Raw genomic sequence first — 22,598 nt, 5'->3', positions numbered from 1 at the left:
TGCTGGAGTATTCAGAGAGATTTCTGTCAGGTTCTGCATCGCAGATGCAGGACAACTCAGCTCTGTCATTAATATGAAGGTCTTTCATAGCTGCACCAATGGGCTGAGGCCAACTGCATGAAGTTCAACAAGGCCAAGTGCCGGGTCCTACACCTGGGGCGCAATAACCCCAAGCAGAGCTACAGGCTGGGAGATGAGTGGTTGGAAAGCTGCCAGGCAGAGAAGGACCTGGGAGTGATGGTGGATAGTCGGCTGAATATGAGCCAGCAGTGTGCTCAGGTGGCCAAGAAGGCCAACGGCATCCTGGCTTGTATCAGGAACAGCGTGACCAGCAGGGCTAGGGAGGTGATCATCCCCCTGTACTCAGCTCTGGTGAGGCCGCACCTCGAGTACTGTGTTCAGTTTTGGGCCCCTCGCTACAAGAAGGACATGGAGGTGCTTGAGCGGGTGCAGAGAAGGGCGACAAAGCTGGTGAGGGGCCTGGAGAACAAGTCCTACGAGGAGCGGCTGAGGGAGCTGGGCTTGTTCAGCCTGGAGAAGAGGAGGCTCAGGGGCGACCTTATCGCTCTCTACAGGTACCTCAAGGGAGGCTGTAGCGAGGTGGGGGTTGGCCTGTTCTCCCACGTGCCTGGTGACAGGACGAGGGGGAATGGGCTAAAGTTGCGCCAGGGGAGTTTTAGGTTGGATGTTAGGAAGAACTTCTTTACCGAAAGGGTTATTAGACATTGGAACAGGCTGCCCAGGGAAGTGGTGGAGTCACCAGCCCTGGAAGTCTTCAAAAGACGTTTAGATGTAGAGCTTAGGGATATGGTTTAGTGGGGACTGGTAGCGTTAGGTTAGAGGTTGGACTCGATGATCTTGAGGTCTCTTCCAACCTAGAAATTCTGTGATTCTGTGATTCTGTCTTTTTTCCAATTTTTATTATGTCAACAGAAAAGGAACTTGATTTTCTTTTGGTACCTTGAAACTATCCAGAAGAAAACTAATGGTGACGAGGAATGAATGTTACATTAAAAGCACTTTAACAAGTATTCACAATTTCTTGGTTGACTTTAAAATAGAAAGCAAAAACTCTGAAATCAAAACAAGACACACCAAACACCCATAAACTTTCAAAAAGGTTTGTGCACAAGACACACAGAAACCCACCACTCTCTTCAGGCTCCAAGATCTCAACTTTAAATTAAGAAGCTACATTTAAAAAAGGAAATCTGTTGGGAGAGTGGAAGAAGGGAGGAAAAAGTGTGGTTACCTCATTATTGGAGTTAAGCAAAAGCTCATGAACTTACTATATTTTATGAAGAAATTTGAGAGTATTTTTAAATATCAATTATTTTTCTAATAAAAAATACAGAAACCTCAAAACCAAATACTTTCCCTCCTCCTACAAGGAAAAAAAAAAAAAAAAAAAAAAAAGAAAACTACCCACCAAGCATTAATTAACTGGGAAAAAATAGGAGGGACAATGTAAGAAGGATGTGCTCGGTATTCAGTTTTCCCTCCTTTTCTCAAAGGGGGAAAAAACAAGCAAGAAAAAAAAACACACAAACAATAATAAAAAAATAGTAACTTCCGTCCTGTAAATGAAGTCCACAGACTGCTAGCTGGCATAACGCAGACACTGCAGTAGTTTCTCCTTCCAAAAACAGGAGGAGACTGGAGCATTGGAACGAACTGCTGCTTTGGAATATTTGATAAGTGTTGACAGATGCTGACTTTCCAGTGCCAAACATCATGATCAGCTTATCTAGATTCTAAGCCACTGAGTGACTTCAGTTTTTGTAGAAACAGACATTTCACCATCACATAAATCAGCATACTTGCTAACTTCTGACAACAAAAATACACATTTATATCAATAAAGAAACTAATTATGTTCTTTGAACTACGTTACAGAATATGAATCCATGCATGAACATATGTTTATAACCCAACACAAGGAAGACGAAAAAATCTAACAGGCACACACTATATGGACAACCCTGCACACAACACCTCTTGCCATCATTCAGTTTCTTTACAGAAGCCCAAGTAGAAAAAGTTTCTTTCTACCCAATACTGTGAGAGTAATGGTAGCCTCTCCCAGGCGTTGCCCCTCTTCACTCTTTGCGCTGATTTCACAGCGGTAGGTCCCAGAATCCTTTCTAGTCACATTCCTAATACGGATTCCTGTATTCAGCATCTCTGCTCGGTCTTTAAGGTCACCTTTAAAAGAGAACAAACAGTGGTTTCTGATCATCGCTTATAGAAAACATCTGTCTCACTGGCTTGCTCTGAAATCACATACAGTTTGTGCACTATTGCTCATTTATTCAGTGTTAGTTATCTATCACCATGGAGCAGCATGTAATCCCCCTCCCATGACATTAAGAACCTTCCATAAACTTGTCCACTTAGTCCAAAAAAAAGAAACTCAGTTCAAAAACCTATATGACATTTTTTAGTTGGAAGATGAAATGCGCTTTGTTTGTTTGTTTTTGGTAATCTGTGGAGATTTCAAGAAAGCATGTATAGATTTAGTCATGTGACAAAAAAAATAATAATTTTCCACTTGGAGGGATGGCAATCACTTATTTCTCTTACAGAAATGATTCTGACCACAGCAAAGTATTTGACATTTTAACCTGGCAAGAAAAAAACTGAAGGAATTAGCAAAGGATATTGCCATCGGACTTCCTACAATGAGATTTTCTTCGTTTTACATCTTGTTATGAAACTAAACTTACTTGCACAAACAGAATCATGAGTTCCAGCATCTTTTAAAATGAAATATATGCAGAAAAAAACAAGTTCATCAACAAGATCTACACATCTTGCAAGCTCTACAAACCAAGAACATTGCTGTGAGAGTTTTATTGCTTTAATTGCTTTATTTTACTTCTCAAGTAATATAAACATCTCTTTATTTACTTCTCTTTATTTGTCGTGTATCAGGGACCCATATTTTCTTTAATACATAAAGCTGTGTTATGTCTTTTAAAGAACATGTAAGCAGAAATTCTACTTCCAAAAAGTAGATACGAATAATTTAAAACGTACTGCTGAGTTTATTTTTGAATGTATATAAAAAATGTTGCATTATTCATATGTAAGCCCCCTGATCTACAGGAGGTTTCAGAAACCTCTTTGTAAGATAGGAGTGCAGAGCTTTCAACAGTTTTAAAGGAGTTTATGAATGAATGTAATTTCATTTAAAAAAATCAATAAACATGCAGGATCATTTTTCTTGTCTCCAGTTTTATTTTATTTAACTTCATTCAAAACGTGGCTAACCACTGAAGATTTTATTAAGAAAAGCTTTGTTTTCCCCTGAGGAAATATTCTTTTCCTCAGAAGGACTGATGTTCAGTTCAGCACAAGAGTCACGAGCATCCTCTTTCAGTCCTTTTCCTATTATTATTCCCCAAGAAACAGATGATATGTATGCTAGAGAAGGGCATGTTAAATCATCAGTCTGAGCTTGTATTGTCTTACCTGTAAAATCACCGTTGTAGTAGACAAATGAAACTCCTTGAGACTGGATTTTCTTCCATTCTATTCTTAGGCTCATCCCTTTTGAAAATTTGTGCTTGCAACTAAGAATAGCCTCTAAGGAGGAAACAAACAAACGAACAAACAACAAAGGAACAAAAAGCAAAAGAGAAAGTTAGAGCTTTCAGCATTGTATTAGTACACAATCAGGTTCCATAAAATTAACATTCCCCCTTCATGTATCTTGAGCAGTCAGCAAGGCCCAGATCTACTCCTCACAGCGATGTCATCAGACCTTCTCCAGACTTATGCAACTACACAAGGGAAACAGAAACTACTAATTTCCGCATTAATTAGGTGGCCTTTGGATCGAAATTCACGTGTTGGATGAGCAGAGATTCTGTACTACTACCCTCATTTTATGTTTCGATATTTTTGTCAGTGAGCAAACCATTATTAAAAAAAGGACACTGACCCAGTTATCATCTATATTATGAATTACCATTCCGAGTTCATTATCAGTAGTTTATCTGGTTAAATATGTAACTTAATGCATATGAAAAACACACCAGTAAGATGGTTAAATATTCTATTATTTAGTTACAATTTCACCTTGGTTATTTTGAGGGTACGTGGATGGTGAGAGTCTGCTTCATTAAGGTTATCCAGTCAAGGACTTTTCCAATGCAAAATTGATAATAAGGGGGCAGCAACAAACAAAACCAGAGACACAAGTATGACAGACAGAGCACCATGACAAAGACCATCAGTCTCCAATTAAACTGATGGGCCTATGGTGCCAGCGAGTGCAGTCTCTGTGTCAGCAGTAGGAAAACCACAGATCTCAGCAGTGTGTGTTGGCGAGTCCTGAAGCACGTGTGCCTGGAGTGCCAGGCTGGAAGGGATGGAGGGGAGGGGACTGATATAACTTGGGGCCAGCAACTGGGGTCACACTGGGGGTGTAGGCACCCCTGAGCCTATGGCACTGGCTGCTGGAAGTGGAGGTGTGTGGTGTATGTGCCGTGTTTGCATCTTGCCCCAAACCTGGTGTGCCTCATAACTCACTAGCAAACCTCAGGCTGGGTGAACTGGCAAGTAGGAAGCCCATGGTCCAGGCAGGGGTAGCAGGGCTATCCATGCCAGGACTCAGGGGATCCAAGAACATGCATGTGCTTCTGCACCCTGAGAGTGTTTGTTGTATGAGCACTCCCACCAATGAAGTCCAAACTCCAAAGTGGAGGAACGATGCTTGGTCTTCTACATTTAATATTTTACATGAGCCCAGGTAGTGTTCCATGTGGGTGCTGCCGAAAGCAGCACTTTGTATGTGGCAGTCTGCACATCCATCTCTGGTATACACACTGAGCCTTGCTGCTGACTGAACCTGCAGAAGGAAATGCAGCAAATGCGTCTGTTAGTTTGGGACAAAGACGCCCAGGACTCCAGGCACGCTGGACTGGGCTCCAGCAGCCAGGCAGTAAGACACCATTGTACACAGAGGCTGAGATTTCAAGAGTTGCTGATTTTTACTATGGTTGCCATAGCTGGGTAGAAACCAGACCAAACAGGTTAATTGTTCTTTCTCCCTCACAGCAGGGCATAAGCACATGCCATCTCTAACATGGAGTTTGCATCATAGTAACTGTGGCCTATGATCAGTGCTAGAGTTATGGGGGAACTGAAGAGGGAGAGAAGACGTGAGCTGTATGGGCGAATTATCAGGAAAAGCCCAGCATTTCAGTAGTTCCACTGTCAGTGGAACAGCATGCTGGAAAATATATTTTCTTTCCTCCAGCAAATACCTTAAGTCAAAGTATTATTAAGAATTGTCTGGATTCTTTCCTCTGATACTGTTTCCAGCCACACATCTGAATGGCTCTGAATCTATTAATAAAGTGAAATTTAGCATCTCCCAGGAGTTTTTGCAAAAGAAACAAATACAGCATTGATCTCAACTGTTCATCGTCCAATATAGGGCAGAGCATCATGGATCAAAGGCCTTCAAAGTTTTGGCAGTGCCTCTCTAGTTTTCAGGAAGCAAACATCCACTGATCAAACACACAGTCTGTTGGCATTAACTGTCACTCTCCTTTCCAACCTCAGCAAAAAGGGCTGCAGTGCGATTAAGAGGTACCAGCAGATCTACCCCTTCACCCTTTTGTCTCATTTCCCAGGTCTGTTCTGTGGAGAAACAAAATGTTTCAAAGGGGCCGGGCTGGTAGCCTTGAGAATCCCTCATGGGGAAAAACTGTCCAGACTTGAAAGAAGAATTGGGGCAGGAGTGCATTCTTTGCCAGAAACATGTTACACATGCACTGGCTGCTATGAAAAACATGCTGTGCACTCAGGAAGCCTGAGGTTCCTGACTTCAGGTTGCGTGGATGGGTGGAGGCTTCCTGAATCTTAAGATTTGCTAAAGTTTCCTTTCCATTTTGTTTTTGTATCCTTCTAACAAAGAAAAGCCATCATTCAAGCTCAGCTTGCTTTTGCTACTGACCTTGTGACAGCTGGCAGGGCCCATGAGCAAGTCTGTGTTAGCTGACACAGAGACAACTCAGCTGAAGTGTTCTCAGCTTAACAAGTCACCTCTGTCCTGAAGGAGCTGAGCTGCTCCTGCTTTGCATGCCACATTATCTTCCTTTCAGAAAATGCTAGTATCAATGCCCTTCCACTGATCTTATCCACACAAAAGGTATAGAAAGAAAGATGAGGAATAAACACGGAACGGAGACATCATAATAAAATCCCCCTTTAGTTATAGCTCCCTTCTTCTGCCTTTTTTTTATTATTATTTTTTTCCTTCATACTAATGGTATCAGTGAGAAGTATTTTCCAGAACAGGTCTACTTGATTTTCATTACGGTGGACCCACAGGAAGTTGTGCATCAGCACACGGTCTACCAGTCTGGGAAGAACCATCTTGGATCTTGGAGAGGTCTGGACAATGTTTACTTTTGGATGTATGTCTGGTCCAGGGCGATCATTTGATTAGCCCTCCTCAACTGTACCAGGAGTTGGAAGAAAAAAGAAAAACGCATTTCAAATCAGCTGCATTTAGATGAATAGCTAAGTCTATCAGCTGCTACTGTTCCCTTGGTGCTGCTACACATAAAGAAAAGAGCATAGCTTTTAGTTATGTTAAATTGATCTCACTCTGTTATAGAAATAAGAACAAAGTACAAGCCACACATTTTTTTAAAAAAAGAGAAGACGAAGAGAGCATGAAGCCCATCAAGCTTTAACATTACCTCAAGAGCTCCTCTCTCCTCTGTCCTGTACTGAGCTCTAAATTTTTCTTCCTCAAAGGTGACAAAAATACTTAACACAGCTGACAGTTTCAGAGATCACTATTTCATTATTATCTCAGACAGATGAATAAAGCCTAAACCTCAGCAAACAGTTCTTTTAATTCCCAAATTCCCTTCTCTCTGCATTCTAAACAAATGCAATAAAAACAAAGAAACCCATAGCCTACAAACCTCATATACCTACACACTACTAGCATCTCTTTCTCACCTATCCAAACATCAGGTTTTCTTCCTTGCCTCCTTAACTTCTGTATGTGATTATTTAAAGTGATTGCGTTTACAGATAATAAGTTATATACATATATTTTAAAACAGAGATTATAGTCATTGGCAATTAAAAATAGTCATTAAATTACAGATACCAAGAATAGCTGATTTACAATTGTTCTCCCTCTATCTCCTCACGCCTCTCTTTTCTATCATTTCTCAGCACTTTACATGGAAGGAAACCAGACAGATGTTACAGAGTGGGATATCAGGACTGAGAAACAAGTCACAGAATAGGTGGAGAAGGACCTCTGGAGAGCATCTAGTCCACAAGTAACCTAAAATGGGGCAAAACTAATGTTACAATAAGAGTCAACATAGAGAGTAGGAGCAATACCCCACAGGTAAAAGGAACACAATCTTAACTGCCCAGCTGTCTACATAGTTTGCATGTATTTATCCCATATATTTTTAATCAGAGCAATGTGCATACTGTACCTTTAAATTCCTCTGCTTTTACATTTTTGTTATCCGTTTCAATAGAAATTCCAGTCGCCTTACGACCTGCAAGGGGACAGAAAAAAAAAAGAAGACAATTCAGCAATAAACTTGTACTTGCATAGGTGCTTCAGTAGTTACAATCAATGTGTTTGAGATTTCCTTACACAGAACAGATTAGATATTCTCTGGTAGAGGGCATGGGGACTAAGAGTTAGAACAGGGCTGGCCACGTGGGTGGCCTTAACAATTCATATCTTTCTCTCTATGTCCTGGCACCTGTAAAAGAAAATAGTAATATTTCTCTTTTACAATGGCATGATAATATTTACATGTGAGAAATACTACATAAACAATAGGTGTTGTTTTATACTGTGGCAACATCTCAGTCTGTTTTTAATTCTGGAGACTTTATTAATCTGTGAGTGTATTTTCCATGGTATTTCTATTACAAGGCAGACTTGTTTAAAAAAGAATACCACACACTACTTCTCCAGGATAACAAATGCAAGCAGTAACTAGCAGTTACCTCAAACTCTTGTTGAACTGAGAAGAAAATATGAGTCAACATTTCTATAGTTTTATATGAAACAGATTAAAAAAAAATAATAATAAAAAAATAAACAAACAAAAACAAAAGCATACATTCTTGGAATTTCAGTATACTCAATACAAGAGAGACCCAGACAAAATGCATGAAATCACCATTAGCCCCGCATTGATCCCCACCAAGCTACCCTCTCCCTCACTGCATCTCATTATACATCTTCTCTTGAGAGCTGCTCTCCTCAAGAAAGAACACCAGTGTGCATTCCCTCATGATTCAAAAGTGTTCCTACAGGGCAGAACAGTCCATCATTTTTTCTGGTTAGCAGCCAACAAGCCTACCAAGCGGTTAAAACTGCTTATTAATAGATAAATACAGTTCCTTACACAAGTTTACATTATTTTCAAAAGCATCTCAAATTCCAGTGGTTTAGACTAGTTTTGAAGACAGTATGAACACTCATCTTACATCCCATTTCCTATGTCTGCATCAGCCAACCGAACAATTGCTACAGAAGGTATGAACAACTGAGCCCCTTTTGACATCAACATTTAGAAATATGGCTTGTTCAAAATAAGAGTGTAATGTGCTCTGACTGACAGAAACTAGTTTAGCCTTACTCCGTTTAATCTAATCCCACCTCACTAATCTAATCCAATCCCTTCATTACTTCTGTTAAAGTATGTTCCTCATTTCTCACTTGTGTGAGTCCATTTGGCTTTCAGCTAGGGGTTCTCAAACCTCTGAGTATGCAATTTTCTCTACACACAAACATACAGTCAACGAGTTATCTCATGGTTTTCTTCTCAATTAGAGATCATCCCCCATTGTTCAAGTGTGGCACTGCAGATGGAATTCTCCATCTAAACTGTTCCTGTGGCCCCTTTCTCCATAATTCTACATTTTGCCCCCTCCCCCTCCATATATTTAAAAAGTACTGATTGCAGCCTATCAGTATCTTCAATGATTGTGTCTGAGTCATGGAGCAGTGATTAGAATAGCTATTTGAGTCCCCACTACTACAGCAGTTGCTCATTCATGGCATCCTGTAGTGGTGGGTTGACCTTAGCTTGCTGCTGGACACCCACCCATCCACTCTCACTCCACCTTCTTAACTGGACAGAGGGATGAAAAAAATATGAAAAAGTTCATGGGTTGAGACAAAGACAGACATCACTTGCCAATTACACCACTCCCCTCACCGCCCCCTGCCCTGCGGTGTTTGCCCTCCCTTCCCCAGGCTGCCCCTGAGGCGAGGCGCCGCCATCTTGGTGCCCTGTGGTGGGGCCGTTGGGGCCAGCTGGGGCAGCCCTGGCGTCACCTCACACAGCAGCCCCACAGCACCCCACTGCCAGCACCTCAGCACCCATACCCAGTACACCTGTACTTCTACTCAGAGATGCTGCTTCCTACACATCTCACCACCTCCCTCCAAATGAAACCCCAACATTTCTCGTTTCTACAAGAATATAGCTTCATACTTGGCAACAAAAAGTGAATTTTCACATGTGCAGATTACCAAAGGATCCAAATTTATGTGTTAACTGTGCTGTCCTCAATACTCTTTAATTGTATTGTCATCTTTGTGTCACCCCAAAATAGTTACGGCAGAAGTCTGTAATATGAAAGTATAACATGAAGGTAAATATAAAGTGAAGATGACAGTTCAAGCAATGCCATTTATGTTCCCTTATAATACTGAAATAGCAAAAAATATTTCCATTACAAATAGTGCGTGCAAATTCTTTCCACTCGATCCAGAAAGGAAACTTTCTTGTTGGACTTCTAAAAAAAAGAACACAAACCACAGAGGGAACCCCGCTGACACCAGAGGAGGGAAGCCCTCCTCTCCTCCAGCACCTCCCAGAGTAACAGCTGCTCCTGCACATACGCACAGAGCACATCTCTGATTTTGTGCAAGCTTGGTCTACAATAAGGGCTGAAATAATTTTCCTTTATGTTTGTTAAGCCTTATTTAGGTTTATGGGAAGAAAATAATCTTTTTATTTTTACCCAAACTATACCGTTTCTAGAACAATTAAAAAAAAAACGTCCTATACACCAATAGATAACAGATCACATTATCTACTGACACATCTTCCTTCATGTTCTCGTGATGGGGGGGACAATTTTGTTCTGAGGCCCTGATAACAGATTAACACTTAGGATGTCTAGGACATGTTGGGGGAAGAATTAAAGCCATTTATAAATTACTGGCACATCAGCCATCTCTTTCTGGACACAAAACAGCTTGAACACATGCAGTTCAACACTTTATTGCATCCACTGTTCCATAAACCTGAAAATTCTCTCTCTTCCTCCGTAATATGGAGGTCATGAAGCTCACCAATGTTCTTTAAGTATTCACGAGTTAGAATGCACAATAAGAAATAATATTTTATAACTTCTGGGGCAGGATCATGGCACTTATTTGCATGGAAATTATTAAATTACTTTGCGCAGTTTGTATCGTGAGCTTGCAGTTGCATCAAGTCTGTATAATTCCTCTTGCATCAAGGGAATTATGAATGTACAGGGACCCTAGTATGCAATGCAGTATGTACAAAATATGCCAGAAAAAAATTAAAATCATACTCAGTATGCACACAGCCCTACTCATCACACACAAACCACACATAAACATGCTCCTCTTCAAGCAGTGCTAGAGTCTGAACTGTAAATTAAGCTGGTGCAGAGAGAGGTGACAATTAAAGCTCAATCAAGCAGAAAAACAGAAGAGGTCTTCAAAGCTAGAGTACCTCTTCCTTAAAATGCCCTTTCAGAAGTGTCTGCCAATTATTCAGAATCCAAGACTTAAGCATTGCATTTTAATTCACGATATAAAGAGCAACAGAGAAAAGATGACAGATTACTGTACCACCGAACTTTTTGTTCATCAAATGCTTTTATACACAGACTTATCCCCCCCCCCCCCCCCCCCCCTTACATGGGAGCAGCTTCATTTGTTTAGAAGTAGGCCCACAAAGCGCACGCTTTCCATTTGATAATCCCTCACACAGCCGTAAACTGACGCTGGAGGAATCAAAGAAAAGCACATTAGTCAAACCAAATCAAAGGAAACAGTGGTGCCTGGAGGAAATTACATGAGAACAGAATCAAAACACAGTTATAAGTACAAGAGAAAACGCAGTCTCTCGGTGTTTGTTTTGCCAAGTTCTAAGTAGCAGGTGGCCGAGGGCAAAGCTGAACAAAGGATTTCAGAGGATACTGCAAGTATAGGAAGTCCGATGTCCCAAGAATAAAGCGATAATGCAGACAGCTCTCTTACCGTACTCCCCACCAGAGAACAGGAAGCTGACCATTACATAATCAAACGATACCTTGAGTCTTGCCATGATCTTGTCATTTAAACACCCCCAAGGGGCTTGGCTCTTCTGTTGCCGAATTTTTCCCTATGAGAAGTACCCATAGATGGCATAGTCCATAAATGAGGAACAGGAGAGGAGAAACTACCTAACTTTGGACAGAATTTGTGTATCACCTCAGAAGAGATTAACTCCCATTCTTCTTAGGAGTCCAAAATATGGTCACCACAACCAAAAGGCTGCCACCCAGCTCAGGGTAGCACTGGCAGGTTAGAACAGTGTTACCTGGAGGTGGGTGGAAAACAGGCATTCAGGGCTCACACCACAGGTCTGACCCAGCCATGTTGCTGTTGCCGGTTGAGTGTTTAAGCTGCTTTTGTCTTCCATCCATTCTTCTTGGTGAATGCTAGCCTCCAGCAATCATGCTGGAGGGAGCTCTGGAGTATTAACAGCCTTCATGACTGCAAGAGTCTCCGGAGTGTGCACCAGAGTCCTTAACTAATCTCTGAAATCAGTGATTTATGCACCAAAATGCAGCCTGAACTGAGTGACGTAGCCTCATTAGGAAATATAAATAGGGCATTAAGTGTTCAAACTTCAGACGAGGGCTAGAAGAAATTACCAAACATGATGGGAAAAAAGGGAAAAAAGCTCCACCTCCATTCTTTATTTATCCTGAGTTACAAATATTCTCGAATCTTAATAACGATAGAACAGGATTTACTTTGGGCAGAGTTTATGTTTCACAAAAAAAACAACACCCTGCACACCTTTAGCCACAGAAAACAAATAAGGTATTAGTCTCAATTTACGCAGAGGCTGTAGAGTGGTAAGAAAGAGTCCACTAAAATGCAGATGTGGATTGCAAGTTTATCTTTTACTAGGTGTGTTTTGAGTGGGTAAAGCATAGTAATCCAGGGAAGAAGGCACATTTTTGGGTTGACAAACTGAGTCTAAAACATAAAAAGAACTTAAGGGGTTTCTCAGCCACCCCTGTGCTTGTGTCGTAGCTGTCAGCAGCACTATTGTAGTGTTTTAGAAACTGCTGGACTTAACCAGGGCAAGTTTTAGTCATTCAGGCACTGGAGCTGGTGGTAATACATACAGCTCCTGAGAGCATCTAACACATTATGAAATATGTGGCATGATTTTAAACACTCTTATTGGCTGATTAGGACATAGCCCTTGTTGATGTTTTTAACCACAAAAAAATACATACTAGAGATCCTACTTCATGTACATGTGTTATCCACACATCAGTGACAAATGAGAAGTTTTTCTACTAGCTTGAAGAAACTGCTTTTAATTTAATTAAGTTTCTAAGACCTTACAGTTATAAGGAAAACTGCTCCTCAATATGATGCAGTGCTGGTTTCCTGGCACTACAAAGAAGTTGTTCTAGTTGCATCTGTGCTCTGCTAGTGTTTCAAGATGAAGGAAAAACATATGACTAGTTATTTTCACTCCTTAAACAGTACTAGAAATGCCGTATGTTGGCCTTTACTCTTGGGATGACAGAGGTACAGAGGCAGTAAGCTTTTAGATATTCGGAAGGGACAGAGAATAAGGGGATAGGGAAAGAAATTTATAGGCAGAGTAACAGCCTAACTTTTATGCCACAGGAAGTGGCTTTTCTATAACTAGATCAATAATCTTATGAAAAGCCTTGTAAGGTACTTTGATTTGTGCACATAAATACCTGATAGCGTTTCCTCCTTCCCACACCTCCCCCTTTTCTGCAAGCCCTCTTCTAATTCCTGATGAATTTCTTCTTCATGGAAAAATGGACTAGTTTTTCAGAGCATGGGAAGAGAGTTTGGAACTAAAACCAAAAAAACTGCTAAATCCAGTTATTTGGTTTGGCTTCTCTTCTGGAAGAGCAGCTATTAGAAAATTAAAATTCCAACTCTATAGCTGAGTAGTATATGACACACAAAAATTGACCTTTCCCCCAATCCCTCCAAAACAACAACAAAAAATTTCCCCAAACCCTGTGACAATTTTCCCCCTTCCAGCCCAGGCTCAGAGCCATGCACTGAGTAATGGAGTAACTCTCCCCTCTGTCTGCTCCCATGAGCAAAGCCATACATTCGAAGCTGATAACAAGGCCAGCATCCAGATGGTAGGGTAGTTAGCAATCTAACACACAGACACATTACGTGTCTTGCTGGGTAAGTCATCAGACACTCTTTACACTCTTTTTCATTAAAAGCTCTCAAATTAACAGCAAAGGCAGTCAGATTCAGAAGAAAAAATTGTCTACAGATACCCGAGACAAAGCAGTCAAGTTTTAAGGTACCTTGCCTGCAAAACCTATATCATAACAAAGCAAAGTGTACTTTAGGCTGGTTTCTCAAAACATTTCAGAATATTAGGTTATTTCAGAAGAAAACTTAGGTTAAAGTGACAAAGAGTTTAAATGGCCAAGCTGATCAACTTCAAGTAGTTTTTCTTTACTTATTGTACATCCAGAGGTCTAGAACTTAATACAGAAATTGGCTGTTTTATTTAATATAGCATAAAAATAAAAACGAAAACAATTCTTCACACTCATCTGTTAGAGAAAGTATTTTTTAATATCAGTGTCAGTGAAACTCTGCCTTTGTGATGGAAATAACAAGAGAAACAGAACAGAAAACCTCGGGTTCATCCAGCTGTGAGTTACACAGGGCAGTAACAGCGTTGTCAGAAAGTACATCGGAGTGGGATTTCTACCTGTATTGAAAGCTGGTATTGGATGATCTGAGGAGCTCTCAGTCCCACAGGAGGGGGAAGAGCTCTTTTGTTGTAATGCCTCAATTATGGAGCAGACTATCAAAGAAGTTTTCATTCACGATGTCAGCCTAGGGATGATTTAATGCTCAGCTTCATGTGAACTGCTCGGTACAATATGAAATTGGCACACCAGCCGATGATGCCTTTTCTTTCAAGATATTTTTACTTAACTAGAAGGTCGAGAATAAAGAGAAACTGTGATTTTCGGAATGAATTATCTGAATTTACCAGCAGTGGTCCCGAGATTTAAGATCATGTTAGTGATCGTTTCTGAGCACAGCCCCAAGGACGGTCAGGCCTGGCAAGACTGAACTGGAAGTGCTTGTAGAGGAAAAAGCAGGGAATAACAAACAAGCGGCATGGGACAAAAAAGGGGGAGATTATTTAGGTCAGCCTTTCCAAGGAAACTGAACACCGAAGTAAATGAATTCCAGAGAAACTAAACAGCCTCCTAAGTGCTTTCAGCAGACCCAACACAAATTACTGTGTGACATGGTGTAGGAAATTATAAAAAATAAATAAATATTTATAATCAACATGTAAAATTCCATTCCCTTCAAAGTTTTTTTGTTTTGGTTTGGTTTGTTTTTTTGCCTCCTTTTCTCCTCCACAGCTTGCACAGGTTCAATGCAGTGCAGACTGCATCCCAGCAGACAGACAATCCAGAAAGCTTATGTTATTAACTGAGCATTCATAGCTCTGACTTTCACAAGACTCAAACCCACTTCTCCCTGTCTCCATGGAGCCTGTGACACCAGGGTATGGGGTTTTGTCCAGGCCAGGCCCCATAACAGGGCCGCTTTCCTGCTCACTGGTGCTGCTCCACAGCGGTTTCCACAGCAACCGGGCAGGGCGCACAGGCAGGCCGCAGGCAGGGCCCCAATGCTTGCTTTGAGGTGGATCCGGATGCTCAAAACTTGTGTTTGGTGCCATTGGGTTAAAAAAGACCATTAGAAGGGGCTACGCAAGGAGATGTCTCTTTGCCACTGCTGTCGCACACGCCTCATGTAACATGCAGCAGTGGAGTTGAAGAAACGCTTCAGCCAAACACTGGCCTGTGCAAATACCTCAAGAAATAGTCATAGCACAATGACCGAGTTTACAAAACAAGGCTGGGTCCCTGGTGCAAACTGGCATGGTCCTCTGAAGTCAATAGTAGCAGACTGATTTACATCTACCGTAAAATCAGCCCTGAAATACAGAAGAGCTGGAGAAGTGGAAAAAACAAACAATCCCCTCCAAAAAAAAAACCACCACACAACAATTAAAAACAAACAAACAAACAAATAAACAGAAAACCAACACAAATAACCCACAACCATTCAGGTCACATTTCGCGACAAGTTTCATAAGTTTCATGCTAGATTTCAGAGGTCTGCACCAGGCTCAAGTGACTTTTGCTGGAACTGCTGGGCAATTTCAAAAGGATAAACACTTTCAAGTTGGGCATTTATATACCTGCAAATACACACAAACCTAAAAGAGCCTGAAAACAAATTTAATTTGCTTTCCAACTGTGACAGCCAGCGTTAGTTATGATTCCGGTATACACCACGTAAAACTGGAGTTCCTGCTTGCTCAGAGCCAGAGGAGTCATCTAACTCCCTGAAGGTAAGATCCTGTTTCCAGATTCAAGGAAAGCCATCAGGCCTCTGGGATTTCCACGCATGGAAGTAGACTCCACATTGTTTCAGTGAGGGAATGTCTCTTTGTGTACATAGTCTCATCCATATACGCTGGAACCAAATTTCCTGTGCAACCTCAGTCTCTTCTCAAGTTTATAACAGTTTTTTTTCCCAGTAGGTCTTCTCAACCCCTTTTGTGATTAACCTAAGCATTTCTACAAACTGCACTGCAGAGGATGTGTACAGATTAAATTCTGGCTTTTAACGCTAAAGGAACACATAATGAGCCAGAACTGCACACTGCAGAGATCCCAAGTAGCAGGTGGGATAGCTCATTAGACCAACTACACCCAAACGTCTCATTTTCAGGAAAGTAATAATCAAAACCAAGTCAGCATTGTTACATGTCCCCCACTGAAAGAGATGATCCATCTGAAATCTGGGGGCTTAAAAAAGTTTGTCTCTGAAGCAAGCATTCACCCAGAATATACTTCTACGCTAATAGGGAATGGATGCAAGAACAGCTCATTGGGGTGAGTTTTTAAAGAGGGCTTTGCACAGGCTTCCTTCCATTCAATTTTTGCTGACTGGGATGACTTCATTCTAGCTAGTGTGCCCATTAAAAATAAATAAATAAATAAATAAAATAGAAAAAACGGTCTCACCAAAAACAGTAGAATACTCTTTAAATGGAAAAATGGAAATACTCCGTGAGAAGCTGTGTAATGCTTTGTGAATTTGGGATTGAGACATTTCCAGTAGGTGGGGGTGGGGTGCCACTTGACTGAATTTCATTTGAACCATGAGTATTAGGACTGCATCTTGCCTTGATCAGCAGCAGTGAGCTATGTATTCTTTTTTCTTTTTTTTTTCTTCTTTTTTCCCCTTCAGACTACAAACCAGACTCTGCTAACATGAGCTGCAAGCACAACGACCTCTTCTCTCTTGGCCAAAAGAATCTGGTGAACCTTTCCTAATTATCTGCATACAGTTTGCCAAATTAGCTCATCCCGTTTTCATTCACACATGATCCCTTACGCTGCCAAGTTCGCTCAATTGTCTCTTCCTGCCAGAAGCAGCTAACAGTCATGTTTGATGGCTATTACTTTCAACCAACATTGTGGTTTACAGTACAAATACACATCTTTAGCCTTAATTCTGCAGGCCTTTAATAGGCAGATTAGTTCTTCAATATCTGATTTTACAGGAGCACCTTCTGGCATATTTATTTGAACAGGACTGAAGCCACTCTTTTGACTCAATTAAGGCTGTTACGTATCAAGAGGAGCTAGAACAAACAGAAGATGTTTTGCACTCTGAAAGGAGAAGGGTGATTAGAAGAAATCCTCCGGAAGCCAGAGCTAGGAACAATAGGTCACAGTATAATAGGTGCCAAATTTTCCTTAAAGGGGATGAAGAGGGTAAAAAACAAACAAACAAAAAAACACCTTAAAGTCTTCATCACATTAAAAGCTATTCAAGCAAAACAACACATGGATATTCAGATTAGAAAACACTAGAAGAACACTGGAAAGTTACACAGGAAACAGGAATAAACACAGTAACTCTGTGCTTTATTTATTTTTAAACCAAGCATAAACGTTAACTCAGTAATCATCCCAGCTTTTCAACAGAAGAGATGTGTCAGGAGGCACATCCTTGAGAGTATTTGGGTAAGGTTAGCTAACAAACAATTCTGTAGCTTTGCGTCAGAGAAGCACAAGCTTAGGAAGCAAGCTATCGTGCACAATTCACTAGTTTGAAGCTTCACGTAATATGTTTGGATTATCTTGTCAGCCAATACTTAAACTGAGAAAGTACCAGCTCTTTCACTGTCACAGAAGTGAAATGAAAAAAAAGATGTCAGGAATTATGTAATATAAAATAAAAATAAATAAATAAATAATTCCAGGGCACCGAATAATTGTATAGAAGACAATCTTGCCAGAATCAAACAGACAATCTTGTCATAATTCAAAGACAAAGATAATACCAGGAACACATAGAGATAGGAATTCTGTATTATTTATGCCATTAGATATTTTTAAAATAAAAAATACCTGATTAATGATTCGGACCCCTGGCCCATCTTCTCAAGTGCAACAAGTGCTTAAAAATCTGATGGTTACAACAGCTGTATCTGGAATGCTCTATAGTTCACTTAACGTATATACTATCAAAACCCCATATTACATTTCTAAAATGCCTGCTAGAGGCAATAGATCAACACGTTTCATGAAATCATGACTTCTAGATAGGCACATAAGCCACTCTAAATTGTTTTGCCATTTGCTTTGCCTACTTCTGCCCTGTATTATCTTTATAACCAACTCCTCCTGAGATATTGATACTTTATAAACTCATGTGACACTATTTTTCCTAAACTTAACTTTCCAGTAGAAATAAGACTAAATATAGACTAAAATATAAAACTAAATAAAGACTCTGGAGTACTCAACTCCAGTTAACTGATTTCAGTTCAAGGACCTCTCTTTTTGAGAAAGGTATCTGAGGAACAGACCAAGGACTATGCTGGCATAAAGATATATGCTGGCATTATACAGGCAGGCACATAATGCGCAGGCACATGAGCACTGCAATCACATTGAATCCAAACACATGAGCACTGCAATCACATTGAATCCAAACACAAAATGAGGTCTTCAGATTTCAGGTCTAAAGTCACAGAACAATATTTTAGTAAGATGAGGATCTGTCCCTTTTACCTATTTATTTCCAGTGTTGTTGCAAGGCTGCACATCTTGCATCGAGCCCACAAAGTACGGAACTAGCATCAGCAGAGAGAGCTCTGAATGATCAGGAAGCCAAGAAAGGGAACAAGATGGTTTGTTGAATAATAGATAGTTACCTCTATTTCTCTCCTAGAAAGGGAACTCATCACCACCTGCTCACCACCATTTTGCTCAAAGCACCTCTGTTAAAATAAGCCTGTAAGTTTTTATGCTTTGTGTTGCTATGCTGTGAATGCCACATTATGTTTTAAAGCAGCTAAGGACCAGGTTTCTTACAAGACAAAATGAATTATTCTTTCATAGAAAAAAGAGTACCCACTTCAGAGCTTACACCTACGTGAGTCCTTGTAGCCAAGTCTACATATACCTTCCACTTAAACAGTCTGATTACATAGCCAAGCCCCTTGACATATTCAGCTGTATGAGATTTTTGGAAACCCTCTGTCCACCCTGCATGTTTCCCATCCCAAAACAGAGGCAGCTAAAGGTCATGGATTATCTACTTTTCCATCACTGCAATTAGCAATTAAAAATAATCAGATTTCATATTACATTTCTGTTTATAAGTCTTCAGCCATATGGACAGCACTCCATACATTTATAGGGATTCAAATGCAGCATCTAGCCGCAGGATTGGAACCTTAACAGCAAAATCATGATGTATTTTCTTCTGATTTTCAGATTTTTTACCCCATCCCAAAACTGAAAGGGTTTTAGTTCCTAACCTGTCTATATTTTCAATAGCATGCCTGTAAGCAGGGTTACTAACACTTAGTCAACTTCTGTATGTACATATTGGCCACAAACTACAGTTAGTTCTACTGATATTGTTGATATTATATATTGGTGTTATCTCACTGTCTTTGTATTCCATGAAACATGAAGATAATTCAGCTTCAAAAGAAGGGCAAATTCCTCCCTACCCCCTCCCAGTATTTCCTTAAATGCTTGCAACAACTAATCTCTGCTGGAAACCACAGATACAGCATTGCTTCAGAACCCCTCTCTGCTTCCAAGTTGACCTTTTGCTTTGTGAGCAAAATACAATAAAATAAATCATACATTAACGTAGAATCAATTGTTAAAGGTGCCAATAAGACCCAAATTCAATTTTGCCTGCCCCTCCCCTCCCCCCCCCCAATAACTAGATGAAATTAAAAACTGTTTTGTTCTGAGTTTGTCAAATACTAGGCTAATCATAAATACTACCTCATTCCCAGTTTTCCAACATAGTGTAAAACAATCTTTTGGTTTTAGTAGATTGTTACATACCTATTAGATTCAACTGTTTTTCCAGTAAAAAAAAAAAAAAAAAAAAAGTATCTGCCTTAAATTTTTGTGATATTTTCCTAAGAGAATACAAGCTTTCTGGGATTTTTTTTTGTGGGTCTGAAGACTAGCTTAAAAAGGTTAAAAAAATCCTTCTGCACTGCTTTGTTGTTCCCTAGCAGACATTAAATTTGCTTTAACTCAAAAACATTCTGCACCTGCAAGTCTCTCAGCTGTATATGTAAGAATTGGCCATACCAACTCCTCTTTCTCTATTTACATAGCTTTAAAAACTTTGCACAAACTTTGTTGAAAAGCTTATAAACAGACATCACTTAATTATTCTCTCACAAAAGTCAGTGTGTTCTCCCAGCAGCTATTTATGTTAGAAAACTAATGCATATTGCAAAACCTGGACAAAACCTTTGTAGCAGTGCTTTCTCTTCCCTTCCTCCTCCTCCTCAAAAAAGGAGACTAAAAATCTGAACACAGCTGGAAAGCAAACAGCAACTGTGTGGGCTGATGATAGTAGAGGACTTGGCTAGAGATACAACTGGAACACAACTGAAACAAAAAGTATTCAGCAACAAGGGAAATGCAGAGCTGAAAACAATTTTTAGTCCTGTCTCAATATATGCTGCTGATTCCCTGTTGATAATCAGCTTTCCCAGATGCCTCTTACGTCCTGGAACATTATTTACTGAAAGGCTCCAAAGACAAGTGCTATAAGTACATTATCTTCTGGAAGTACCCGTCATTTCAACAACACTTAAACCCAACACAGAGAGAATTACGTTTACTTCTCATACTTGATACAGAAGTCTCCCGAAATGTTTTAATTAGTACTGTTTGAATCAAGGAATCAAGTGATGTCCAGGATGTAGGTCTTATATAGAAAAGGGAAAGAAAAAGAAATCGACTTAAAATGGAATTACGTGAAGGTCTCAGACTGTATTGCAAGAAGCAAAACATTACCTTACACACATTGCTTTGTGATGTCTAAGCACACTTTCGCTATGGTGCACATCTGCATACTGCTCTCTACCTCCTCTCCTGGGCACCAACTTTGGTATTATGAGTAAATCTGGAGTCCCTGAATTTGTATGCTTTACTAGTCACTCCAATGCTACAAAAGCAGTTTCTTAAAAACCTTAAGAGCTCTTACTATTACCTATCTGTCCCAACCTACCCCTCCCTCACCACTTTTACATTTTCAACTGCTGTATTCAATATGGAATTACTGGTTTCCTTCAATACTGATTTCCTTTCAGGACCCTCTTAAATGATTACAACACTCTTGTGCATCAGTAAATCACATTACACCTGGGAGGACCATTATGTTGGTCAGCAGAAGGCAGCAGGGGCATTCACTGCAAGATGCAAAGAAAACTCAAATACTGACTTAAAATAAAACATTTACATTTCATTCATTCACACACAAATATTTAAAGAAAGGCATTTAAATGAAAAGTTATTAAATCTACTCATAGAATGCAGACCTTTTCTGCACAAACTTTTCCGATGTCTAAGCACTGCTATTAATAAACTTTTAATTGGACTTCATGTGGACACTGGGCTTAACCTGGTGAGACCAGCTATCAGGCTTGGCAAAGCCCTGCAGTGCCACGTGCGAGGCCCCGGGCACCCCAGCCGCACACAGGCCTTGGCATGGTGGGGCCTGTGCACCTCACCCCCAGGCACTGAGTGCTCTCAGAAAGGCTCCTCCATTACTACCTGGGCAAGCAGCCTTCCCAAATACAGACATACAGCCCATGGTTATTAAACACGCAGGACAGCCTGCTTGAGTCACATTTTCAGAAGTGTTCACCACCAACAGTTTGAGCAGTACCAAAGTTGTGTCAGTGCCTTGTCACGCTACCCAAAACCCCAGTCAATCTGGAGTAAGGGAATGTGAAACAAGCCACAAACAAGAAGTCATAAATTTAAGCTCTCATCTTTGTGGTTTACCAGCTTCAAGACTGGGAGAAGTGTCAGAAAAATCAGTCTAGATGGCCCAGTACTCAAATGGCAAAACCCAAGTGTTTGCTTCTTTACATCATTTTATAGAAACAGAATGGGTACTTGAGCACAAAAGCTAGCCATAACATGAGTCTGAACACAGCTACACACACTATAGATACCATTGCAGATGATGTGTTTTGGCTTATTTTTGTCACTACATCTACTAGAAAGCTTCAGTTCTGAACCAGTGACAGGTACTGCCCATACACTCAAGTGGTAAGTTGCTGTCTAACTCACGTAGTATTATCCAAGCTCTCGTCTTCTGTGCATCATTTCCTCATATGTTTACAAGTATGCCAAGCACGAACATCTCTCCAACTCCAACCCAACTCCAGTCAGCATACAGTAGCCCTTACCATACTGTCCACAAGAATTTCTCCCAATTCATACTGGGCACTCATGTATGCCTCATATAAACATTTTGGTTTCTGAATTATATATTAATTTGAGCAAGACCCATGTCTCAAGAATGCATGTTCCATCACTACCTCCAGTACTACGTTAGCAGTTTGCAAACAGCAAATGTAGCTGCTGTTGTTAACATTGTCTGGTGCCAAAGCAACCCTATAATCCATCACTTCCCATCCAGACCACGTTTTGTTTTGCCTTGAGCCTCATCCAGTGGTTTGGACTGACTTGAGCGTATGTTAAACCCTTACAAAGTTAATCCTAACAAAAGCTAAGTAAATATCTATCTTTTGAAACTTCATACCTGTAGGAACTGTTCTTTCCAACTCAAGTCTGACCATTTCTTATTTTTTTAAACAGTCAGGATCAAGTTGTTGCTATTACAATGC

General features: G+C 40.3%; 1 protein-coding gene across 2 annotated transcripts in view; it reads right to left on the bottom strand.

The window, feature by feature from the left end:
* The window catches only part of JAM2 (junctional adhesion molecule 2), a 35,936-nt gene that overhangs the window by 7,694 nt on the left and 5,644 nt on the right, over window positions 1-22,598 (bottom strand). The window contains exons 1-4 of one of the 2 annotated variants that reach the window (XM_082783059.1): window positions 7,652-7,731; window positions 7,485-7,550; window positions 3,475-3,588; window positions 2,053-2,205 (exon numbers count right to left, since the gene is read on the bottom strand). In XM_082783059.1, the coding sequence (XP_082639185.1) occupies window positions 2,053-2,205; window positions 3,475-3,550 (229 nt within the window). In that variant the 5' untranslated portion in view covers window positions 3,551-3,588; window positions 7,485-7,550; window positions 7,652-7,731. Of the gene's footprint in view, window positions 1-2,052; window positions 2,206-3,474; window positions 3,589-7,484; window positions 7,551-7,651; window positions 7,732-22,598 lie in introns of those variants that run through there. The other variant, XM_082783058.1, reaches the window with a different exon arrangement.

Source organism: Aythya marila (assembly GCF_965140915.1).
Source record: "Aythya marila genome assembly, chromosome: 1".
Taxonomy (NCBI): domain Eukaryota; kingdom Metazoa; phylum Chordata; class Aves; order Anseriformes; family Anatidae; genus Aythya; species Aythya marila.
Note: the sequence above shows the minus strand (reverse complement) of the source record. Positions and strands in the feature narration are given on the sequence as shown.